Source organism: Trachinotus anak, unplaced genomic scaffold (genome assembly GCF_046630095.1).
Source record: "Trachinotus anak isolate AG129_WGS33_773 ecotype Australia unplaced genomic scaffold, CSIRO_AGI_Tana_v1 ptg000052l, whole genome shotgun sequence".
NCBI lineage: Eukaryota > Metazoa > Chordata > Actinopteri > Carangiformes > Carangidae > Trachinotus > Trachinotus anak.
In genome coordinates this window covers 268,422-294,806 of record NW_027273903.1, presented here as the reverse complement: position 1 = coordinate 294,806, position 26,385 = coordinate 268,422, and the positions used below count along the sequence as shown (strand labels likewise).

General features: G+C 42.2%; 2 protein-coding genes across 10 annotated transcripts in view; both read right to left on the bottom strand.

Annotated features, from left to right (window-relative positions):
* Positions 1–2,224, bottom strand: part of LOC139615444 (bone morphogenetic protein receptor type-1A-like) — a 42,240-nt gene extending 40,016 nt beyond the window's left edge. For all 4 annotated transcript variants that reach the window (XR_011687373.1, XM_071473412.1, XM_071473415.1 and 1 more), the window contains exon 1: positions 1,984–2,224. The gene's annotated coding sequence lies outside the window, so the exon portion shown is untranslated. The remainder of the gene's footprint in view (positions 1–1,983) is intronic.
* Positions 2,225–6,078: 3,854 nt separating this feature from the next.
* The window catches only part of LOC139615445 (LIM domain-binding protein 3-like), a 41,790-nt gene continuing 21,483 nt past the window's right edge, over positions 6,079–26,385 (bottom strand). For 4 of the 6 annotated variants that reach the window (XM_071473416.1, XM_071473417.1, XM_071473419.1 and 1 more), the window contains 12 exons: positions 24,128–24,279; positions 22,910–22,979; positions 21,551–21,744; positions 18,059–18,247; positions 15,487–15,650; positions 15,088–15,127; positions 11,734–11,930; positions 11,292–11,658; positions 10,254–10,434; positions 10,048–10,168; positions 9,739–9,854; positions 6,079–8,874 (listed from right to left, as the gene is read on the bottom strand). In XM_071473416.1, coding sequence (XP_071329517.1) covers positions 8,785–8,874; positions 9,739–9,854; positions 10,048–10,168; positions 10,254–10,434; positions 11,292–11,658; positions 11,734–11,930; positions 15,088–15,127; positions 15,487–15,650; positions 18,059–18,247; positions 21,551–21,744; positions 22,910–22,979; positions 24,128–24,279 — 1,881 coding nt within the window. In that variant the 3' untranslated portion in view covers positions 6,079–8,784. The remainder of the gene's footprint in view (positions 8,875–9,738; positions 9,855–10,047; positions 10,169–10,253; positions 10,435–11,291; positions 11,659–11,733; positions 11,931–15,087; positions 15,128–15,486; positions 15,651–18,058; positions 18,248–21,550; positions 21,745–22,909; positions 22,980–24,127; positions 24,280–26,385) is intronic. The other 2 variants (XM_071473420.1, XM_071473421.1) reach the window with 2 other exon arrangements.

Sequence of the window (26,385 nt, the reverse complement as noted above, 5' to 3'; positions counted from 1 at the left end):
ACTAGGTGATGCTGTCGCTGTTTGTCTGACAGGTGTTTTAATTTGTGGACTAACCCCACAACAACAACTGATGTGTGATGTTAACGAACTGCTCACATTAATAATATTTATAAAATCTGAGTAATATTCAAATCAACAGAGAAAAAACCTGAACTAAAACTTAATCAATCAGCTGTTTTATTGGTTATTCTGGCTTTATTGATAATTCTAGAGATCGATCAATGACCCAAACCCAAGACAGAAACTGAGGTACAGGGCCCATCTGGGGCCCCAGGGGGGAAGAAAGATCCAGCGGGTGTCAAGAACATTTAAACACAGATTCCTCAATTTATAGTTCGATCAATAACTGGATTTCTTTGGACTCTGGGAGTAGAAACTTTATATTTCATTATTATTTTCTAATATTTTACAGACTAAAAGATTAACCAAACAATCAAAACACAATCATTAATTGAATTCATAATGAGCCCTGATTTCATGTGATAATTACCTATAAACATAAATTCTAATTGCAACTGATTATTTTAACACTGGACAATACAGATTATCAAGTGTAGACACACAAATAAATTAGTCATATAGTCATCAACAACATCCAGCTGCAGATGACACAATAACCTATAGTAGTAAACTTTTTCATATTCTTTTTCTTCATATTCAGCTAACATAAATTCCGGAGCATTTTTATGGCCTCGTGTTGGTACTTTTACTCTTTCCTACTGTCTCAGAAAATACTTTAAATGATTCAATAATAAAAGTAAAAGCAGTAAATCTTCCCACTGAGGAGCTGCAGCCAGGAAATGTGTCATTATATAAACATTTAACTACAGATGACAAACTTTCTGACAATTAACTAAATTTTCTGAAGTTTTATTTATAAGTTCATCATATTTTATTTTATCATATGTTTCAATCTGTGAACTAACTAAAGCTGTGAGAGCTGTGCAGAGGCGTCAACATGTCCCTGAGGTGGAGGTAGAAATATTACAGGTATAATACAGGTACCTCACCTGTAATCTGAATAAACGCAGTTACAGTTCACCAATGGTTAGTTAACTGAGGTTAGTTAACACTCTGGTTACAGACTGAAAAACAAAGTGAACGATAAAAAACCAACATTTACAGTTTGTTTCCAAAAATTAGTCGACCTCATAACAACATTAACAACTAACTTAGCAATGAAACAACTAAGTTACCGATGTACAACACAACTAACAGCTTTACTGAGACCTGTTGACTAAACGTAAGTCTCACACTGTACCTGTGATGCTAACTAAGAGCTAGCATCGAAACACTGCTAACCCACAGTTTAAACGTTAGCCTGTTGGCATCGTATAGATTTAGTGAGAAATGTGACTATTGATTAAAAAGTGGTTGAAATCGATATGGTTTGACTGAAGAAGGTCCTTTATCGTGTTAAATAACCTTCACTGCAATCGCAGACGAGCTGTGTAAACTATGCAGCAAAGTTAGCTATCCGAGGAATGCGGCTAACAAACGACCAACATTAAATATCTTCACCAAACTGCAGTAAAATGCTCCCAGATAAACAACCACTGTTTTAATCCAGGTATCTGTGACCTGTGAGGGGGGTTACAGACAAATGTTGAGATTTTAACAACACAAACAGCCAAACTTCGCGCTGCAGCGAAGCTAAAACAAACTTTTTCCACGACAGCAGCCAGGAGGATGCGTCTATCCTCTGGCGCCAACACATTCACTCACAAAAAAATCTGTTCGCAGAATTCCCGGTGGTTTATGGTGATTTGTGTTCACGACCCAAACACACACTGTTATATGAGTTAAACATACACGGGCTGCTTTAAAAACAGACATAAAACTAAGTTTAAAATGCAGTGTCTATTATAACGCTGAAAGTCGTAAACACGAAATAGTGCGTTTGCTCCAGTGCATAGACGAAGCCTGAAACTCGGGCTCAGACCCGCTGGCAGGGAGTGAAGTTTTGGATTGATCCTGCGTTACCTCTCTTTCCTCCCGCTCCTTCACTCTCTCCCGGGGACGTGGCTCTGCTTTCGACGCTAGTTCATCGCAGTAGCTCCAGTCCACATTCCCATGGGTATGTTCCAGGACACAGACGAATAATCTCCCACTGATTTTAGAGAAAAATCTTCGGTATCGGCTCGTCGTCCCTCCGCGCGGCCGCTCTGTGGTTCGCCTGTTTGATGGTGAACGGAGCAAATACCAGCCTCACAAAGATCGTCTGGGACTGAAGCGATGGATCACTCGGCGGTTCAAAGTAAAGCTCCGGGAGGGGTGGGTGGTTTTTTTTCCACTGTCTGTGCACTTTGCTTCTTCTCTGTCCACTTCAGAGAACTGTTGTTGTTTTCTGACTCATTTATGACCAACGCTGTTTTTGATGATTATGTTGTTTCAGTTACTAATGTCTGGCTCTGCAGTTCTGCAGTTGTGTATTTGTTTAGTTGTGTATTTGTGAGCCTCACTGACATCTGTAGAAATGACATATAGGCAGTGACCACTGAGGACATTTAAGTACATTTACTCCAGTTCTGTATTTATTTAGATTTTCTTCACTTTAATATTTCTATTTTCTGATACTTCCTACTTCAGAGACAGACAATACGTTTTTCCTGCTCAACATTTACTACCAGAGGTAGTCATTTCAGTAATTAAGATTTTTAATACAGCACATATGAGGATCTTATAAAAATATGAATAGTAAATACAAGTATAGTACTTTTATAGTCTATGTTTTCTTTCATACTCTAATTAAAGTTTTAATTGATTAACATTATCGCTGGCTACAAAATGATGGAAATTGTAGATTATTATAACTATATATATATATATATAGATATATATATTTATATATCTATATATAGATATATATATCTATATATACTCACAGTATTTCTATGCTTAAGTACTGTTGGTGTTACTGAAGTAAAAGCTCTGAGGACTTCTTCAGCTGCTGCATCTATTTCTGGACTTTTATCAAATGAGGATGAGCTGCATTGTTCAAAGACAAACACAGACATCAGTATTTAATAGGCTGATTCCAGTTCTCAGTGCATGTTTGAGGCCAAAATAAACAGAGGATTGAACATTTCCCTAGTTTTATTCTTTCAGTGTGGACAAAGCACTGAAGCAGCCTTATGATCATTGTGTTGGAAAATAACCTGCACAGAAAATATTTATGAACATATAAATATGAATGAATAAAATGTTTTATCAGGTTTCTTAAAGTGATAGTTGTGGTTATTTGACATGTGGTTGTGAGGTGGTTATGTATAGTTAGTGTGTTACTGCAGTAGATTCAGATCAGTTTAGAGAAGCAGCAGTAGCTGAGTGATGAGCTGCTGTGTTCAGAGTGTTGTTTTAGACACTTTTAAAAGATAAAACAATCCACTATCTGTTTAAATGTTAACTTCATTTAGAATATTTTCAGAGCTTCATCTTCCCATCAAAACACAGTGAAGTTTAGCTCTCTCTGACTCTCTCAGCTGAACTGTGGCTGTGGCGTAATACAATGAGTTCTGCAGGTGCACCTGTGCGTAGGAATATGGTAGTTCAGTGGTTGTGAAAAATGTAGTGTAACAGAGTTAGTAGAGTAGTGATGTCACTTGCCATTACTATCTGTCTTAATATTATGTTGATTGCTGTCTCAATTGTTTTTATTGCTTTGTACATTGACCGCTGATTTAGTACCATATTTTCTTACCGTATTTGAACGCCACACTCTGAAGGGCCCCTGCAGACTTCTCAGGTGGGTTGTCTTATATAGAGCTCCGTTAAAATACTGTTATCTTTAGGGGTAAAAGTGTGTTTTTTAGCTTAATGTTGTCGTGGCTAATCCTGGTGGTGCAGCAAGTTTAATTTATTTCATTTTGTTTCAGTGTGTGCTGTGTAGCACTGTGCTGAGAGCTGGCTGTGGAGAGCTCACATGTCATGTTTTTACCATTCATTGTCATTTTATGACTACACAACGCAAGAGAGAGAGAGTACTGAGCTGCTACAGCAGCACCACAAGAAAGTGCTGTTTTGCTGTTTTTGACTCTGAACACAGCAGCTCATTACTCTGTTCCTGCTGCTTCTCTAAACTGATCTGAAACTGCTGCAGTAACACACTGAGTGTACACAACCACTTCATACAACCACATGTCACATGACCACAACTGTCACTTTAATGAGCTTTTCACAGGTTTCTAACATAAACATTTCTTCACTTGCTTTCAAAACCAAGACAACTGAGGAAATTACATCAGCTGATGAAGACTGTGACATAGTTAAAAAATCTAAGAAGAGGACACTGAGCTCAGAAAAAAAAACTCTGTTATGATCATGATCTTTAAGAGTTCAAATAAAAAATAGTAGCAAATCACATTAGCTGATGAAGGACACAGGAGGCAACTGAAAGCTCTGGAAACTTTTTAGAAATTGGGACTTTTACTAGGGTGGTGCGGTGGTTAGTGCTGTCACCTCACAGCAAGGAGGTTCTGGGTTCAAACCCTGAGATCTTTCTGTGTGGAGTTTGTGTGTTCTCCTCATGTCTGTGTGAGTTCCCTCCAGGTTCTCCGGCTTCTTCCCACAGTCTGAAGTAGGTGTGAATGTGAATGGTTGTTTGTCTTTATATATCAGCCCAGCCATCATTAATCTCTGGATTTATAAATATTAATTTAACCTCATACATAAATCTGCTGCCACAGCCAGTGAATTAATACAGTAGAACTAGAGTGAAGTTACTGTAGAACTACAGTTGAACTACAGTGGAATTACAGCAGAATTACAGGAGGCTCCACTATATTGAGCACTGATTGGTTTGTTTAAGGTCTTCCAACATGGAGGCAGAGTGAGAGCTCTTTGTTGTTTCCACCTCTGTGCTTCCAATCACAGCTGTACTGTACAGTCCTGCAGAGAAACCGACAGGCTTTTATTTTGAAATCAAACCTACAGGTTTCAGGCACCAACTGGTGTTGGTTAAAGGTGTAGGTCTATTACAGCTATTACTACTGTTGTTGTTATTATTATTATTATCATTGTTATTATTATTATAGAGTTATTCTGGTGATATTGATGAGTCACAGTGGATGTGGACAGGACTGGTGGTGTGGGTGTGACAGTGACAGTCCATTTTGGGACTCGTTCTCTGAGGTTCTGATCAGTTACTGAGAAAACCTTAAATAAGAACAGAAACAGAAATGTTGTGTAATGACAAAAACTAACAGGACACAGAGGATTTTATTCTTAGTGAGTAATAAAAGTTAATAGTTGTTGTCATGTTGCTTTAAGATCCTTAAAGATGCCTCAGAGTTGTGATATTTAGAGAAAACAGCTGGAATTTAGAGAAAGAAGCCAAAATATGTCAATTCAATGTCAAAATATGAGAAACAAAGTGATGGTTTTCAGACAGATTGTATTGGTCTGTTATTGGATCACATGTATATGTATACACATATGTACTGTGTTATACAGGCTCCTGTAGCCTGCTGTGTTACCGTTTGTCAGCTCTGTGCCTGTTGTTAGGGTGTGAAGAGAGCTGCAGGCGTGAGAGCTGCAGGTGTGAGCTGACCAATCGCAGCCTACAATGACCCTTCACTGAGCCAATCCAACTGAATTCAGTTGTTCATTCATGTCAAGCTATAATAATAAATAATAATAAAAAAAAAAACTTTATTTGTACAGCACCAAGTGAAGATTTAGACACAGGAGCTGAATTCAAACATACTGATCATCATCTTTGTTTTTCTAAAAAAACATGAGTTTCACTTCTGACTGTTCAACATCTGGAAACAGAAATTGAGAAAATGATAGATCCTTGATAGATTCATTTTTCTTCTCCTCTTCTTTATGTAATCGTTTTATTTTTTTTTTCGACATTTAGTAAATATTTTGTACATTTGTACAACACACACACACACACAGATTTTGCCTTGTGTTTTTAGGAGAATGAGGCTTTACAACAACCTATTTACTTTCATTATCTGTATATGTGAAACGTGTAAGTAAAATGTGTTTGTATACGTGCGTCTGTGTACATGTCATGTTTCTTATAATAACTGTCACTAAATCCCATCAGCTTAGTGAAGCATCAGACAAAAGTTCAAGTGTTTGAAATTAAATTTATTCAACGTGCAGCACAAACATTGCGTAAAAGCTGTAAATCACATGTAGCAGCTGGATGTAAAACAGCTGTTGTTGTTGTGTTACTGTAGCTTCAGTTTTTATGTTTCATAACAGCTCAGTGACACCAGAACCAGGTCCAACTCTGTGTTAAATATGACACAGTGACAAACACAAACTAATACTGACATTGCCTTGTTCCACTTACTGTGACACACTGTGACAAAGTGTTGTGCATGCACACATTCACTCTCTGAAAAAAAACCCCACACACACTGTATAAAATGTCCAAAGTAAAAACTGAACACCAGCACACAGACCATCAGATCTGGAGCATGCCGGTCAGACAGAGACAGATCAGAGCAACATGAGGCACAAAACTCTGCGGGAGCACAAACCCACAGAAGCTGAGAAGTTCTTCTGCTCTAAATCATCTGTCAGTGAATCTGAGGCTCTGTTCACACTGAACACCAGGAAAAACCCGATGATACTAAAACATACTTTGTGATTGACTGCTCCACACCTTCACCTGGAACAAACCAACACAGGCTCCGACATGGATCATGATTTATTTTGCAGTTTGTTCAGGTGCAGTTCCTCTAATGGCCACTAGGTGCTACCCCACAGCTTTTCTTTACAAACACTGCAGTTATTGATTTGGTGACACCTGTGGTTTCTGGTGCTGATGCTGAATAAGTCCTCATACTGGGGACCAGACAGTATTCAGGTAACTGACCAATGGTTCTGTTACCAGGGACGGAAACTCTGAGTTCGTTATAAACCACTGTAGTAACACCTGTACACACAAAGGTGTTTCCTCTTCAGGGTCTGCTGTTTTACTGTGTGTGTGGACAAAATGCTGAACTTTATCCAACATGTGCACAGTGTAGTATACAAATATAAAGATGATTAATTCTAATAGCAGATATAGATCTTCTGACAGCAAGACAACCTGCAATTATCATTTATATAAAAAGGCCTGCAGTGTGAACAGAGCCACTGTAATAAACATTCAAGCTCCTACAGTTCAATCTACAGTGTAATTAAAAAAAAAAAACTTTCATGAAACAAACAGCTGATGATTTGATGACTGACAATAGATTAGCTTTTAAATAAATATCACACAGTCAATAAATATGAAATTCAAGGTTATCTGTACTGTTGCATCTACTATATGCAAAGTCAAAGATTAGTAGCTACACATCAACACGCTGCAGCAGCCTCACCTGAGCAGGTTCACCTGGGAAAAACAATGAAACACTATGAGAGGTGGTGAAGTAAAGCTCAGTCTGTGGCTGTGACAGTTTGACTCAGTCCATATGCTCCACCTGCAGACACCCAACACAGTCTTAAAGCAACAGCTTGACGAATACATTATTGCATTTATTAGCTTTTCTAGCCAACAGTCACATGTTCAGCTGGTTAGCTTAGCCTAAAGACCGGAAACAGCTCCTCTAATGCTCACAAAGTTACATGTTATGTCTGGTGTCATTTAATCTATACAAAAACTCTCAGCAAGAAACTGAATAAGCAGCTGTTGCTTTAAGACCCAGAACTTCGAAACCAGTTCAGTTCATGTCAGTGGACACGATCATCCAGGTCTCTGCCGGATCTGTTCCTCGTAGAGAGACGGGAGACAGGAGGCAATGGTACAAATACGTGTCTCGTTATGAATGAACACATGATTTCACAGAGTCTTCACTCAATACCACGGTGGTCTTGGACTGGTTTTTCCTTTGTGAGTGCTTAATGAGGCCGGTGAGAAATGTCATGTTTCCTAAAACATTCCTGTTATTTTCACTGCCACTCTGTTCACACAAGGCTTCTTCATGTGCTGCTCTGCTGTTCAGTTCACTGTCATACAGCTGCAGTCAGACCACTTCAGTCCAGACCACCACCAGATCTGCCCAAGTCTGAGAACAGACTGGGTCCAGGACTGGTTTCAGGACCAAGTCTGGACTGAGAGCGGAGGAAACCGTGTTCTGTTTAAAACTAGAAACACAAGAAATATGTTTCACTATGTTTCACTGTTCTAGTATCTGAACAGTCTGTGGTTTAATTCTTTTGTTTTGAAGTGATAAAAAGATTTTTTTGAAATGACTTAGTTATTTTACCACTGAAAGACAGAAGAGAATTGTTAAAATATATATTTTCATTAAATTTGTCCAGTTTTATGTTTTTTCCAAGTACAAAGCTATTTAGAAATGAGGAATTAGCTTAAAAATATCTTTAAAATATTAAAATATTAATTTTACATTATTATTTTACATTTTATTGCATTACTAATGTAGTTAGATATACATAAATATGTTTTACATTTATCAGTGAATTATTTGATTATAATTAAATACTGAAAAGTTAATTATTTATTGGCACACTCAAGACTCCATATAAACCTCCATGTGTGAACTGAGCAGCACAGCAGTCACATGGACCTCACAGGTAGAAAACATAATAAAATTAAAACTACAGCACATAATGAAATGAGAAAACATCTGAATCATCAGGCAGCGTTGTTTCAAACATTAATATTAATGCACAAAGAAAAAGTCTCACACCAAAGTGTATTCTGCATCAAGAGTGTTGACACACATCTGTAAAAGTCGTCGACTTGTGTTTTGTGTTTGTCGTTGCAGTCGGTGGTGTTGCTCCGGTGAACGCCAAGGCAGCAGATAGGGGGCAGGTCTACACGTTGATGGCATGAGCGTGCTTCTTGCACAGAGGTTTGTCTTTCTTTGAGTAGAAAGGTTGGCCCTCCAGGTTCACATGGCAAACCTGCAGGTAGGACAGATGTGACAGTGAGATCACCAAGGAGGTAAACACTGCACTGAACTCTCTTCTAGTCGTATCTGTCAGGATGTGAGATGTATGAGATTTAAGCCTCAGCCCCAGAAAGACAAAGGTGAACACCATTCATTTTGTGCTGCTCACAGCTGGAGGACCAGCAGGTTTTAGAGGCTGTCCTTTAGTTTAAAAAATAATAATGAAAATTTGGGGAGTAGAAGTTGATTTGTCACATTATTCTTATAATATTATTATTCCACATAATGGAATAATAATGTTTCAGGATGAATATTTGTTTTAAATACTCTTCACATGGAAATGGCTATAGCCAAAATCCTCCAACAAAGAACAACTGGATAAACTGATCTTAACACTGGGATTGATCTAAAATACTGGAGAAACATAGACTATATATATATATATATATATATATATATATATATATATATATAGTCTATGTGTGTATGTATGTGTGTGTGTGTGTGTCTGTGTGTGTGTGTGCCTTTAAAGATAACCCAGTAACCCAGTACATGTGTTGGTGAAATCCCTGTACAGTGGACAATGTCCTTCTTTTGGCCCAATGATCAATAAAAATAAAAGAAGGCGGCAGCAGCAGCGTCTGTTGGCAGAGACAGTGTCCCTGTTACAAACACCTGCTTTTATCTGACAGACACTGAATTCACTTCATCTGAAGACAAAGTAAAAAAAAAAAAAAGACAAAGTAAAACAGTGTTTTTGTTTCAAGTTCAGCTTTCGTCAACTTTAAGATGTAATTTTGTGCTGCTGATGAACCAGAGGCCATCTTGGCATCAGAGAACCTGGACAGAAAAAACTGAAACAGTTTCCGGTTCTTACCGCACAGACGAAGCAGGTGTCATGCCAGGTGTGACCCAGAGCCTCAATGAACTTATCACCAGCTTCAACGGGGAAGTCACAGCCGTGACACTTAGTGCTGAAGAGAGCGATATAATCTGACAGAAACACACAGACGGTTTGATCATTTCACAGGCTCCGTTCCCTCTCTCACCAGTCATCTGATCAGCTGACAGCACGAATCAGTCTCATTGGCAAACTGAGACGACAGTTTAATTTTCAGGTGGACCTTTAGGCACGTCTGCAGTGTCCCTCTCAGACCAGGTCCTTGACTACACCAGGTCATCATACCTTTCTCACAGTACGGCTCTCCATCCTCCATGTGGAAGAGGCTGTTTCCAAAAGCTTTGCCGCAGGCTGCGCACACGAAGCAGGTGGTGTGCCACGTCTGCCGCAGAGCGTGCATCACTTCCTGTAACACACGTCATGTGTCATGTGATCGCACAAAGATGAAAACAGGTAGACAAGTAGACAGGTGGACAGGTGGAGTATCTCACCCCCATGATCTTGGTGTTGCAGCGGGCACAGGTGGGGGCGAAGAACTCCTCGTAGCAGTTCTCACAGTAAACATTGTTCTGCTCCTCCACGAAGCTGACGTCAGCCAGAGACATGTGGCAGTAGTGACAGTTAAACTCCTCGGGGTGCCAGGACCGACCCAGGGCCACCAGGAAGGGGCCCCTGGGAACAACAACAACAAGAACAACAACATGTTCTTATCCTCGCTTTTACCCAGGTGTTTTCATCAGGATCACTAACAACACCTGCAGCTTCTCATCTTTCATCTCATTTTTATTCTGCAGCATTAGATCAGAACATGACAACATGACACATACAACACAACTTCTACACAACAGGTTAGTGTGGTTTATACAGGTCAGTGTGGTTCAGGTCAGTGTGGTTCAGGTTAGTGTGATTTGTATAGGTTAGTGTGATTCAGGTTAATGTGGTTCATACAGGTTTAGTGTGGTTTAGGTTAGTGTGGTTTATACAGAATATAAACTCATCCAAACACATTTAATAAAGATATTTCAACCAAGAAAATAATAATCAATTAGGTCAAAAAGTGTATCGTTGAAATAATAATATCTACAAATATAATCAGTTAATTTACATTTTAATTACATTGTATTTTATACAGATATTGGGATAAATAAATTTTTAAAAATGATTTTTTTGTGAATATCATAATTTAATATGTTGTTTAAGTGCTTTTTATTGGTTGAGATCAACCAAACATGGAAACTTGATTTATCCCAGAATTTAACAACCAGAACCTCTTTAACTATAAATGGACAGATTTCATGTCATTTAGTTTAATATGTTTTTTAAAAGGCCTTAAACTCTGCAGATATTCCACTGAATATATCCTAATATATTAATATAAATGAATTAATTGATCTTTAATATATTCATCAATTAAGAAGTAGACAAATGTGATTGGAAGGTAAATACTTCTTCTTCTTGAATGTCTCCAGTTGTATAGTTAGATTAAATCACACACAGCTGCTGTAAAATAAGAGTCAGGCGTAAGTTACCTGATGATGCTGTTGCAGGCCCCACACAGAGGCGTACGGCTGCCAGCGGCGAACCTCTCCGCCCTCTGGGCCACACCCCTTGCCACTGGAGGGAAAGGAGCGGGGCTGGGGGTGATGGGGGCAGGACTGGGGGCTGCTGGTGCAGCAGGGGAGGGGTTGGGGATGTATGCTGGTGGAGGAGGGGCTGACTGGGGCAGTGGCCGCATCTTCATGGTGGTGGTGGTCTTACTGGGGTCAAACTTATCAGCAAAGTTGGTGTCGGTCACCCAAGGGGGTCTATTGGAGGAGGCACCAGCAGCAGCCGGAGAGGGGGCTGGAGGGTGGGGCTGAGAAGGGACTGGAGCCAGACCTGGAGCCAGACCTGGAGCTGGAGGTGATGACATCATTAAGAAGCTTCCAGTGATCAGGAGAAAAACAGAATAAATATGTAGCTCGTTCTCACCAGGCTGGGAGGGGTAGATACAGGCGGTGCTGACCACCTTGGGAGGGGCAGCGCCAAGAGGGATCTGAATGGAGCTCTGTTGAGTGGGTGGAGCCTGTTGTGTAAGAGGCTGATGGTACTGCTGCGGGACTGGCTGGTACTGCTGTGGAGGCGGGGCCTGGGGCAACTGATGCATGATGGGAGGCTGAACGTATTGGCTGGAGAGGGATGAAACACAGTGTTGATCCATCTGCAGGTTGTGTGTCTGTAGACACAACAGCCTCAGTCTGGACACAAATATCTGAACTTTTGAGACTTTCTTACACAACTTGGTTTATGCAACTGATTCTCACCCCCTCCATGGACCACTGAGGGGGACAAGTGGGCCCAGACGTCCAAGGAACAGGGACCCTTAGACCACGGCCACTAAGTGACTGTGAACATTTATTGTTTTGAAGTGAATCAAACAAACACAATGAGACAGACACAAACACAACGAGACAGACAACAAAGAGACAAAAAACAACCACAAAGAGACAGGACAACGTCCTCCAGTGTGAAGGTTGGTCTGAGTGTGAGTCTGAAACCTCCTCAAGCTTCACATCACAAAATCCTTCATTTTCTTGACCTTTAATTAACGACTGTTGCTGCTTCAGTCGTTTGACCATGTGACGTCTACGTCTAATGAAAACACTTTAATGCTTCTAGACATCACCTGATCTCACCTGTGTCTTACTTTTGTATATACACAAAAACACACACAGGATACACAAACGTTAGTGAGAGTTTTAATAGAGAAGCAGAGGATATGAGACCAGCCCGACGTCAGCACACACAGCCTCACTCACAACTCACCACAAGCTGGAGTTTCATTAGGAGAGACTGATGATGATGAAATAATGATGATGTTATGTGTATGCCTGGGTTAGGGGTTCAAGTCCCATCCAGGTCCCCCACCCACCCACACCCATAATAAAGGCCTCAGTGCTTCAACCTCAGAGCTCATTGGATCATTCAGGTGTGAGTGTGACAACCACGCCCACTTCACAGTCATCAGCCACTTTTCATTGTTCACTATGTGATGAAACAGGAAGTTTCCGACCTGTAACAGCCCTTTGCCCCCCACCCCCCACCTCAGATGTGAGCGCTGAGACTGAAGCACAGGTTACACAGACCAGCTGATCTGGATCACACTGAGGCCTCACACTTGAGGTTCTGTGAGGACGTTTGTTTAGAGGAAGATGGGGAGTTAACAGGACTAAATGCTGGTTCCCTACAGGTGAGTGTACCTGGAGACTGCAGCTGTGCGCTGGATACTGCAACCAGCAGCAGACTGTTGCTTCAGGCTGCAGGTGTAGAGATAACAACAGCAGAGGTCACCATGACGATCTGCAACCTGCAGAGGTCACCTGTACCTGCAGGCTGTGGGCTGCCTGGAGCAACACCTACAGCTGCTGATGTTTCAGTTCAGTGTCAGTTTGTACGTTTTCTGTCATTAGCTGTTTCCATCAAACAACCTCTGAAGAAAGCAAAGAGGATGAGGAGACTGGACACATCAACATGTTACTCTCAAAGCTGATAAGGTGTCACAGGGTTTCACTCAGTTCCCAAACAGCCAATGAACAGACACTTCAGCAGATGCTGGACTTTCCCAGCAGCACTCAAACACAACACATCTAGATACATACTGAAAATCCTCCAGTAGCAGAAAACACAAACTTAAAATCCCAACACACAACAGCCATCAACACTACAGAGAGTCAAGAGGGTCAATACTTCACTCTATGTCACTGATGACACTTCGAACTGTTTTTGTTGTTTTCTCTTTAACTTCTGTTGACTCTTTTGAATATTTATTTTACTCTGTTTTATTTCTACTACATTAACATCTGCCCCATTTTCATGACACGTTTATTTGTACTAAGAATATTTTTGTTAAACATTTATTTTATGATGAACCTTTAAGTTTAAAATGCTGGCTCCAGTCGCTGCCATCAAACCACCACAGAAGAAGAACTTTAACTGACTCTCATTAAGAGAACATTATGAACTGGATTAAACTCACTGTGTGCGACACAGGAGTAGACACATATCCATGTTCCGCATCACCTCATCTGTGACCTGCCACATCTGTTAATGAACATTTCTTCATTATATTACAAGAAATCTGGTTCAGTCTGGTTCCTTCGAAACAAATCTGCTTGATAGAAACTAAATTTTTAACATCACAATCATCAGGTTCATCTGATGAAGATACTTCTGTCTCTGAGCTGAAGAAATCATTTTCATAATTTTTTCAACTTGTTTTAGGAAAATGAGTCCGTAACGAAGAAGAAGAAGACTGACGCTTTGTTCAGAGGAGAAAACACTGAGTCGACCTCTGCTCCTATTGATTCATGTTGAATCATTGGATGACCAATAGAGTCTGACACAGTGTGTGTGAGTGTGTGTGTGAGTGTGTGTGAGTGTGTGAGTGTGAGTCTGTGTGAGTCTGTGAGTGTGTGTGTGTGTGTGGTTGTATTTCAGGAGGAAGCAGCAGAGATCGATGCATAATGGAGAGATGATTAAATAAGTGCAAGGAGAAGAGGAAGCTCCATCTATCAGAGAGGAGGAGGAGGAGGTGGTGGAGGAGGATGATGATGAGGATGAGGAAGACAGTTAAAAGGTTTGCTCTCCTCTCAGAGACCAAACAGACTCCACCCTCTGACTCAGTGTGTGTGTGTGTGTGTGTGTGTGTGTGTGTGTGTGTGTGTGTGCATGCGTGCAAATACAAAATCAATAAAATCTAATCTAAGTATTAATTATTGATTTTGTTTTATTGATCCTTTTTGTAAATTTTTTTTTTTTTTTTTTTTTTTTAGACCTAAGTTAATTAAGTTTTGGAGGGAAATGTGGACTCAGTCTGACGGCTCCCCCCTGTGGTCAGACCAGCTCACCACATGTTCACCTGTTGATCACGACAACCTGAGCTCTTTAAACTGACCTTTACAGGCTCCTGTAGATCCGTGTTAATGCTGCAGCTTCTTATTCATTCATCAACAGCTCAAAGTTTCTGTCACTGGATCAGTTTCATGTCGCATAAGTTTTAAGGTTCTGTATTAAAAGACCTGGTTCTGTCTGAACCACTGGACCAGTATGAGACTTGGTTCTGACTGTCCCTCATGTGAACTCTCGCTCAATTCATCTGTGAGCTGCAGGATCATTTCAGTGCTATCGTGGATCAGAGACAGAGACTGGATCCTGACACCTAGGTGGGGGGTTGAGGTGGGGGGGTGGTGGTGTGCTGGGAGGCCGGGCAGAGGTGTGTGGGGTGGGGCAGAGTGAACAGGTGAGGAGGTAGGGTCAGCAGCTGTCTAGTGGAGCTCTGCTTCCTACCTGCACCTCCTCAGCACCTCCTGCTCCTCCTCTGCCGGTGCTGCAACAGAAGACACACAAGAGAGGAGACGTTACCGAGCATGCTCAGTGCTCACACGTCGTTAAAACGTGTGTGAGGCAGTTGAGTGAATTTAACAGGAGAAACACACTTAAAAGAACAGGTGAAACATCACACTGATGAATCTGAAGCTTTTAAGCATTTAATTAGAATCACTGAAAACTTGATGTATGAAGTTATTATAGAATAATAATAATAATAAAATAGCATCATTGATAAATAATCAATGATCAACACTTCAGATTAGTCATTAAACAATTCAATACTTAAGAGTCAGGAAAGAACTGAAAACAGTAGAAACAACAGAGACATTAGAGACAGTAGTGACAGTAACAACTTACAGGACTGGGTTCCAGTCATGTGGGCCAGGACCCTGAAGGACTTGGACTGTATGTTGGCACTGTGGCGGACCCCCTCGCCCAGGTCTGGGTCCTGCTCTGCAGCCTGCACGGCCTGATATACCAGGGAGGAGCAGTCTACAAGACCACCTTTAACTGGGAGAGTACTGCAACCACAGAGAGAGGCCACCCCCCACAAAAACCACAGAGAGTCAAGACTAGGACCCTGAAGCAGCAGCTGAACTGCATGGACTTTTAGGACGTAAAGTCGAGGGAAAAGTTTTAGACTGAAATGTGTTATTATCTGTCTGAAACCAAAGAGACTCGTAAAAAATTACAGAAATACAGCTGGTGTTGATGAAGAAAATGAAGATGAAGACGGAGGCTGAAGCTGAACTAAAAGCTCAGGACAGTTGACAGTGGCTGAAGATTAAAACCAGTGATGACAAACAGGAGGAGGAGAGGCTCAGAACATTCAGAGTGACCAGTAACACAAGTAAGACCAGACACACCAGTAACACCAGTGACACCAGTAACACCAGTAACACCAGTGACACCAGTAACACCAGTAACAGTAGTAACAGCAGTGACACCAGTAACACCAGTAACACCAGTAACAGCAGAAACACCAGAAACACCAGTGACACCAGTGACACCAGTGACACCAGTAACACCAGTAACACCCGTGACACCAGTAACAGCAGTAACAGCAGTAACACCAGTAACACCAGTGACAGCAGAAACACCAGTGACACCAGTAACACCAGTAACACCAGAAACACCAGTAACACCAGTGACAGCAGAAACACCAGTGACACCAGTAACACCAGAAACACCAGTGACACCAATAACAGTAGAAACACCAGTAACACCAGTAACAGCAGAAACACCAGTAACACCTGTGACACCAGTAACACCAGTGACACCAGTAACAGCAGTAACAGCAGAAACACCAGTAACACCAGTAACACCAGTGACAGCAGAAACACCAGTGACACCAGTAACACCAGTAACACCAGAAACACCAGAAACACCAGTGACACCAGTAACAGCAGAAACACCAGTAACAGCAGAAACACCAGTGACACCAGTAACACCAGTAACACCCGTGACACCAGTAACACCAGTGACACCAGTGACACCAGTAACACCCGTGACACCAGTAACAGCAGATACACCAGTAACAGCAGAAACACCAGTAACAGCAGAAACACCAGTGACACCAGTAACACCAGTAACACCCGTGACACCAGTAACACCCGTGACACCAGTAACACCAGTAACAGCAGAAACACCAGTAACACCTGTGACACCAGTAACACCAGTGACACCAGTAACAGCAGTAACAGCAGTAACAGCAGAAACACCAGTAACACCAGTAACACCAGTGACAGCAGAAACACCAGTGACACCAGTAACACTAGTAACACCAGTGACAGCAGAAACACCAGTGACACCAGTAACACCAGTAACACCAGAAACACCAGAAACACCAGTGACACCAGTAACAGCAGAAACACCAGTAACAGCAGAAACACCAGTGACACCAGTAACACCAGTAACACCCGTGACACCAGTAACACCAGTGACACCAGTGACACCAGTAACACCCGTGACACCAGTAACAGCAGATACACCAGTAACAGCAGAAACACCAGTAACAGCAGAAACACCAGTGACACCAGTAACACCAGTAACACCCGTGACACCAGTAACACCAGTAACACCAGTGACAGCAGTTTAACTACAGACTTTTCTTGTTTCACTTGATGATCCAGTGTCACTTTTTCATCTGTTTAGTTTTATATTGTGATGCTAAGAGGACGAGGATGAGGAAGAGGGGGTGTGGGGGGGTGGGGGTGGGGGTGGGGGTGGGGGGGGGGGGGGTGAGGGGGAGGAGTTAAAGGAGCAGACAGCTGAAAACTGATCTAAATGTTTCTGTTTTCTGACCTGATGAAGATTTGATAAGTCACTGTGTGACCATCATTGTCATCACTGATCATGTTCCTGCTGTGAACAGTCAGTGTTTGTTTGTCTGTTGTGTTGTTGTCTTTACAACCCTGTTAGGGTTTACAACCCTAACCCTGTTCAAGTTCTCTGTCAACACGTTAATGATCCAGTGTCACCTCATCTTCATCAGCTCTTGTCAGACCCTCCTCATACCCTCAGACTTTCCTCAGACCCTCAGACCCCAAGACCTTAATCAGACCCTCAGACCCTCGGACCCCCAGACCTTCATCAGACCCCCAGATCTTTGTCAGACCCCAAAGACCTTCCACGGACGCCCAGATCTTCCTCGCACCCTCAGGACCAGGTTTAGAAGAAATACACAACCGTGTGAAAACATTTATGTCATGATATTATTCTTTATTTTCATTTATTCTAAGTTGTAAAATTTAAACGTTGGAGCAGAAAAAAAATGGTTGAATTTGTGATTGAAGTCTAGTTTGAGATCAGAGTGAAGTCTGTGGGATTAATCACCATGACATCAAGTGGAGAGAAGAATAAGAAAAAACACAAGACTGAGGAACCACAAGATGAGAGAGGATGAGGGGTGGGGTGGGGGTGTTCTTACCTGGCATCATGCCCCTTGCCCTGTGTCTGTCCTGCGATGGCGTCCATGATGGCGTCCTGTGAGTACATGCTGATGGGCGTGTTGTACTGGGCGTGGATAATGGTGGCCTTCCCACCAGGGCCCTTCACCTCTATGGGCTGATGTGTGGAAAGGGCAGAGTCCTTCAGCACGCCAGGGTTGAAGCCGGCGCTGTTGGGTGGTGGATGTGAAGGGTGGTGGTGGAGGAAAGAGAGGAGGAGAGAGGAAGGAGGAGCGGGGGAAGGATGAATAGATGGAGAAGATGGTGAAAGGTGGGTGGTGGAGGTGATGGGATTTGTGCTGTGTGATTCTCATGCTCAAAGCAAATGGACACCAAGGCAGATCAGATCCTGACGGCAGGGCTGAGGGTGGGCCTGACACATGCGGGGTGGGGGTGGGGGTGGGGGGCTCAGAGAGTCACAGGACACTCTGAATGTGATTTATCATAACAGACTTTATAATTAATGAACGAATGACTGTAAGTGTAAATAATCAGCTGTTGTTTGGTCTGACACTGAAGCTGCTGCAGCAGGTTGTAGTTTCACAGTGACGTCCTCATCTGCACCAAACTGACACCAGTTCACTCCTCATCCTCCCAGTTCACACCTTGTCGTCCCAGTTCACTCCACGTTGTCCCACATGAAGCTGGATCTAAATCTTTAATGACCTCATCATCCAAACCTTCTGCCACTTCTTTGTCTTTCCAAGAACAACAAAGCACAGACCGGGACCTGAACACTGAGTCAGAGACCAGATGATGAGTTTGACCTTCTCTCCTCATCAGCCTCATGCTTCAGCATGAAATGTCACCACAGCTCAAAGTGTGACCTTCACTGTCAGCAGAGAAATGTCAGACGCAGTGAAGATGATTGTATCAGAGCCACGGCTGAGATCTCATCACTCACATTTAACATGTTTAATAACGCAGTACTGTGAGTCCGGATGCATGCAGAGCATATCAACACAGCACCAACACCAGAGGAACAAACACACAAACACTAGCCTCATGATGATTAACAATGACAGCAACAACACAGCTTTTCAATGAGAAACACACAGGAAACCACAATGATGCACATTTACTCACTGTCAGCATAAAACAGACAAACAACAGGAAGACTCTGAAGAAACTCATCTAATGAAGGAGGTAAGTCTCTGTAGAGGAGGTGCAGTCTCTGAAAAGAGGAGGTGTAGTCTTTGTGGAGGAGATGTGGTCACTGTAGAGGAGGTGTGGTCTCTCTAAAGGAGGTGCGAGCTCTTTAGTGGAGGTGCAGTCTCTGAAAAAAGGAGGTGTGGTCTCTGTAAAGGAGGTGTGGTCTCAGTAAAGGAGATGCAGTAACTGTAAAGGAGGTGTGGTCTCTCTAAAAGAGGTGTGGTCTCTGTAAAGGAGGTGCGGTCTCTGTTGAGGAGGTGCGGTCTCTCTAAAAGAGGTGTGGTCTCTGTAAAGGAGGTGTGGTCTCTTCATTCTAGTCATAAAAACTAAACGTGACTGAAACATCACTTGTCAGCTCCGGTGAAGAGATGAAGACATCAGCTGTCTGTGGAGTGATGATGAGGAGGCTGAAAAACCCACGTGGTTTCCATCATCATTTAATGACCTTTTCTTCTTCTGCAGTGGTTTAATGGCAGCGACTGGAAACTGTCTGGCTGCCTTTTCACTCTGACAACCAACCGGCTCAGACAACATGAGGGACCAACCACTTCTTTCCCAGTATAACCTGACTGGAAACCAGTCTGCTGTTCATGGTCATTTTACCCAGTCAGCTGTTATTGGACAGTGATGTGTTGATGATTAAAAAGGTAACACATTTAAAGACACACAACTCTAACACCACTTTATCCCAACACAGGCCGTCTGAAATCAGCCACAGAAACAAACCATGCCTCAACAACAAACACGATGCAGGCGGCAGGAGAAGATACTGACGTGGGAGCAGCAGGAGAGAAAACCTAGTTCAGCCAAGAGCAGAGAGGAGAGAGAGAGAGGACAGAGGAGATACAGTTACTACAACACAACCACAGTGTTTCTGTGAGTCCGGCGCATCAGAGAGTTCAAACAGAAATACAACCTCCATCAGACTAGAGAGGGAGGAAACAAAGGTCAGAGGTCAGAGAGTCTGCTCCCACCACCTTCACAGACATGAAGAGATTCAAACTGTCACTCACCACACAAACATCTATCGTCACTGTGAAGAAGAAGTTACTGAGGTTTGTCCTGTCCAGGAGAGGAGCACAGTGTGTGTGTGTGTGTGCGTGTGTGTGTGTGTGTCCAGAAGGTTCTCAGACCTTTTACAGCAGCCAGAGGAACCAACAGGTGTTTGTCCTCTTCAGTGACACAGTAACTGAACCACTGAACTGAGGAAACACCACAGACATGCTGGGTAACTGTGTGTGTGCGTGTGTGTGTGGCTATGATTATGAATAGTTACGGTAACAGTCACATACTCACCTCTCATCACAGCTTTGCAAAGAGTGCTTTAGGTGGAAGTGTGTATTTCTGTTACAGAATTGTTTGTGTGTGTGTTTGTGTGTGTGTGTGTGTACACTTGTATAACTTATGTTGTGGGGACATAAATCTGTTAATATAGTCACATTGTGGGGACTCAGACTCCTGTCTCTGTAACATAAATGATTAAATCTCAGGTCGGGGTCAGGTCAGGTGTGTTGTCCTCCATCTAAAGGACAGTACTGTGTTTCTTGGCTGAGCTGTCCTCCTCACTAACAGTCTCCATCATCACCATCATCATCATCACTGAAACATCCATCTGTCTTCTTGTTGTCCAGGTTAACTCAACTACATGAGACAACTGTTCAGTCTGATTCCAGATCATGTTATAAAACACTGAATGCTCCTATGAGCCCACTGTTCTCCTTCTGATCAGGGGCAAAGGTAAGCAGGAGATATGGAGGCTGTGCTGTGCTGACGTGTTGCTCGATATGTCAGGATGAAGTGTGAGAAGTTTCAGAGGTGGAGCTGCTGCGGTGCAGAAAATGTAAACAAGTTAATACGATGATGTTGAAAAGCTAATGTACGGAGGCCCTGAGCTGCCAAACACAACACAACAGTTTACAAAACACAAAATGCTTCGTAAAATGTTGTGTTTTCTGTATTGTTGTTGTGTTTTGTGTGTAGTGTTTGTGTTGTTGTTTGTATAGTGTTTGTGTAGTGTTGTTGTGTTGTTAACTGTAGACTTCAGTTTCTTTCATCAATGACCTTTGAGCTCAGAAACTGTTTCTATGGTAACGAACTAACTAGCCTAACCTAGGCTAATGTTAGCGTCAGTTCTCCTGTTGTCTTTTAAACATCTTCACAGAGGAAGAGGTGGCAGTTCTGAGTCTTTGGACTGAACCACCTCAACACCTGCTTTCATCAAGTGTGTCTCAGAGCAGCTCTACCTCTGACGGACACCTTTAGACTCCTCCCCTCCTTCACCTGTAATTACGCGTCTCATCGGCCTCTTGGTCTCTACGTACCCCGCAGGCCGGCCCGCCTGAACCGCTGCCATCTCCCTCAGAGTCTCCTCTGAGTACAGGCCGATGGGGGAGTTATACTGCTTCCTGTGAGCGGGGCTGAGCGCCGCCGCTCTACTCCCAGGAGAGTCTGCCTCTACAGGCCCGGAGGAGGCACTGCCGGCCGACAGGCCACCATTGACCTGCACTGACTGAGGCTTCAGGTGGAGGAGAGGGAGTCAGGGGGGAGGAGACGAGAGGGGAGGGGAGCAGAGAACTATCAATACCCGATCAATATGTTTTATAGTCAATTTCTACTGTGAGTGTCTCGGTAACATCTTTAAATCCGCTGTGGATTTTTTAACGGTAACAGTCATATCAGTGTAAAAGCCTGAGAGCAAAATGTATCAATATTCTATTTATATTCTATAGTTTGATTATCAGTATCTGTAAATCCATGACACTAACTGACATCTGTTATATAACATTAGCTCCACGTTATAATATTTTAAAAACATATCTTTCAGTTATCCTTTTAACTGTAGCCTTTTTGTTTTTATTATCGTTATCATCACGTCTCTGAACAAACAAACACAAACAAATCCTGCACATTGTTGTTACAACATTGTCTCTTCAGGGATCAAAGATATTGATCATTTACATTTATTCATTTAACAGAGGCTACAATCAGATTTTATTTTGAAAGTCGCAGATTCATCCAGTGTCAATGTTTTATCTGTCATCTTACTTCCTGTGACCACTGGGGGGCAGCAGCCCTTCACATCTCCCCTTCAGTCTGTGGGTGTATGTGTGTGTGTGTGTGTGTGTGTGTGTGTGTGTGTGAGACAAGGAATACTCATGTCTTCATTTACAGGACCGTGCAAATGTTTTAGTCACTTCAGATTCTCCAAACAACCAGAGTCATGAAGAACTGGATGAAGTTCACTGAGAGATAAAAACTGTTGATGGTTTTATTTTGAAAACTTCCTCACTTGCTTTTAGAGCCTCAAACATCTGCACAGTTCTGCATGTGGTGACAACATGAATGGTGAATCACAGCAGCTCCATAATAATTAAACTTATTAAATAAATAAACCCAGGCAATTCACATCAAACCAAATATAAACAATGAAAACATGAAGGAGAAAAAAGACTCAAACTGTGAAGAAGTGAATCTTTAACTGATGTCAACAAACTCTGTTATAATCTGCTTAAACTCAGTGTATGAATCCAGGGGTTTCCACATCTGTATCTTCTGTCATGTGACCCAGAGAGGTCATAGGTCATGTGATATAATGATGTGACTCTGGGGCCTCACACCTTTAATCAGCAGATCAGTTTCATTCATCTGCCTCTACAGCAGTTTGCAGTCGGTCAAATTACCTGTTGGTGAGGGATCATGGGAAAAGTGGCGTCCATTCTCGGTGCAGGCATCGGAGGGGGGCGCTTCGACCTGCAGGTGGGAAAACAAACAGGTGATGATAATACAACAGGTGATATTTGTTGATGCTGCTTTAAAAAGACGTTTCACATCATGTGACACAGGAAACTGATCTGATATAAAACAGTTTATTTAACCATGAAATCCTGATTACAGAGGAACAAGCACTGAGTCTGTGTCAACACAACAGCTAGAGGAGGAGGTCGAGGGTCAAAGGTCAGAGCTCACTGTGTCTCTGAGCCTCATGGTCAAGAAATAACAGATTTTACATGTTGAAAGAGCTGCACTGAGAACAGACTGAGGTCTGAAGAGGAGCTGGACTCAGCTGAGCCTCTTATCTTCATCACCTGGAGGGTTTGTAGTGATGAGACTCAGTGTGGACAGCACTCATCTCCTCACTGAGTTTATCAGATCTCCTCAGACTCCTTCAGGCAGGAGACAATCTGCAGCAGCAGCATCTTCCATTTTTAAATATAATCTGGTCCTGATAAGTTTCATCATTTCTGTTCTTATGACTGACTCAGTCCAGTTTTCAGGTTCGATGCAGCTGATCACAAAAATGTTCCAAAAAGAGGAAACACTGTTTTAAGTGTTTCATCATCATTTCTCCAAACACCACAACAATGGTTCCCAACCTGTGAGCCGGGGTCTTGAAGGTGCAAATGGGCCAACAAATCATTTGCAAAACAAATTACAATGTAAATAAAGTTTTTATTTTATCAAAACAAATTATCTTTAAAAAAAACATAAATAATAATGTTTAAAAACAGCTTTTTATAGTTTAAGACCTGTCACTATGATAAACCCATGACAGGAACTTTTGCAACCACATCACAGACCTGTTTACCATCTCAGTGTGACTGAACAGATCACATCCAGGACAGAAACTGGAGAATCAACAGGAGGAAAGAGTCAGAGACTGATGGTGAATCAACAAGTGACCAAACAAAGAGACGCCTCAGCCTCTATATTGAGCAGAACATGGAAAAGGTTAAGAATGTGTTACCTGTTTCTGCAGGTGTTCTGACAACACACTGCTACACTTTTTACAATAAAACTACAAAAGATCCACGTCTGACCAAACATGTATGCACTGCGTTCTGCCTCTGTGGGGTAGTGCAGAGGAGTGATCACAGATAAATCGAAGACACGGTTCTTACTTGGACATGGTGAGTGCCAGGTTGTAGTTGGCCATCTTGATCTTGTTCTGGGCCTCCAGGTGAGTCATCCCGTCAGTGCTGACACCATCGATGGCGACGATGACATCACCCTGGATCAGGTTACCCTGTGCCGCCTTGCTGCCCGGAGTGATCTATGCAAACACAGACAAAGACATTCAGACCAAGAACTGATCTGTCTCCTCCACGGTGGTTCTCCAACAAACAGAGCAGCAGAAGCCGACGACACAGGTCAGAGTGTGTGTGTCTGTGTGTGTGTGTATGTGTGTGTGTGTGTCATCTTTGTTCTGTAACATTCACCACAGGTCAGTGCACAAGGCAGCCTGAATCTTGCAATCACTTAATTGTGAAAAGTGTTTTCCATGAAACAATCAATCAATCAAATGGGAAAATAATTAATCAATAAGTTGATGATTGATATGTCTGCACACTAAAGCCCCTTTAATCTGAAAATCCTCCTCAGGAGAGTCGAGGACATGACCTGAAGTCACATGACTGAGTTCCATAAACCACAATCATCAGGACTTCAGCAGAGGCAGAGGAAGAGGAAGAGGAGGAAGAAACAGATGAAGGAAAACAGAAGAAGAAGAAGAAGAAGAAGAAGAAGAGGAAGTGTAGGCCATGTTATATAAATGAGCCAAAAACAGTAAATAAAATACTAATTAGTGACAGAAAGCTGAGCCTGAAAAAAAGAGACACCACCTACACCTGAGACATCACCTGAGCAGGGCAGGTAACCTCTGATGGAAACACTGCTGCATTTGAAGAATTTGACCTTGAGACCTTTCAGTCTGTGGTGTCTCCAACACAATGACCTGACACAAGTGTTCATGCCTGAGTGTTAAAGTGTGGACAGCTGTCCACACAGAACTAACCCCACTGAGTCGCAGACACTCACTATAATTACTCCAAAATCCCTCCTCCCCTCCGCTCTACCTTTCTCATCACTCCTCCACAATCCCTGTTTCCATCCACAGGAGTTATTTTAGATCCAGTCTGAGCACCATGACCTCTGACCTCTGATTGTACAGATGGAAGAAGATGAGATGAGGTTTAGGAGGAGATGAAGGAACAGAAACAGCAGGCTGGAGACAGACACTTTCCCAAAAAAGGTCCACTTCAGGTTTTCCTGGTTATCTGATCAGTTCAGTGACATTCAGTCCAATCCAAAGTAATTCCTTCACAGGTTTTCCCAGGCATTTCCCCACTGTGGGACTAATAAAGGCTATCTTATCTCATCTTTCATAAACAAAACAGTATTTGATCCCCGCTGGCGTCTGTCTGACCCCGACAATCTCCAGGGGAAGAGAAGACGAGACCTCAGTCCGTCTCCAGCACACAGACTCAATACAAACACGAACTTCAAGAGCCCAAAATTAGAACAGTAGGCAACATACTTCTCCTTACTCCTCACAGATTGGCATCTGATGTCATACTGATTTTGTGTCGGGTATAAACAAAAAAAAAAGTAAAGAGGCTGGATCTAAAGCATAGCATTTTACTGGTTGACTGGACAGGTGGGTGTGGGGGAGAGAAAAAAACACAAACACAGCATGACATATGGGCGATCACAAAACTTAATGTGTATAATAAATTCTGGAATATAATACCATTAACTTCAATACCAACAAAAAATATTAATAAAACTGAAATAATTTGGGCGATCGCCACAAGGCACAGTTTACATAGATCAGTGAACTCTGATCACATGATCAGATGTTAGACTGACTATGAACAGTTCGATCATGTTGAGAAAAAGCTTCAGACAAACATCAGCTCAGTGATGTCAGATGACCCCGTGATGTAGCAGGTTGTAACAGCAGCAGGTGAATCAACACAAGTAGTTTGTGTTTGAATGAATTATTTACTGACTTGTGTCGAGCAAATGAAGACACACTGGAAACATCTATTCACAGGAGAAGCTAAGCTCACAGGTTAGGTTATGAAAATGTAGCTAAGCTAACAGGCTATGCTAATTTAGCTGTGATCTGTGTAACAGTCTGACTCTGTCGTGTTTGTGTGTGAATCATCACAGATACAGAAACGTCAGAAGAGTGGAAGATGAATGAAAGGATGTTTTCTGTCTTTTACCAATGAACCATTTCATCACTGAGCAGCTTAGAAACCAGCAGCCACCACATACTGTTAAGGTGGAATGTTTTCTTCACTGTTACGCAATACATGATTGATGTTTGGAAATCAATCAATACACCTTAAATATCAATATGACAGCTTTGATC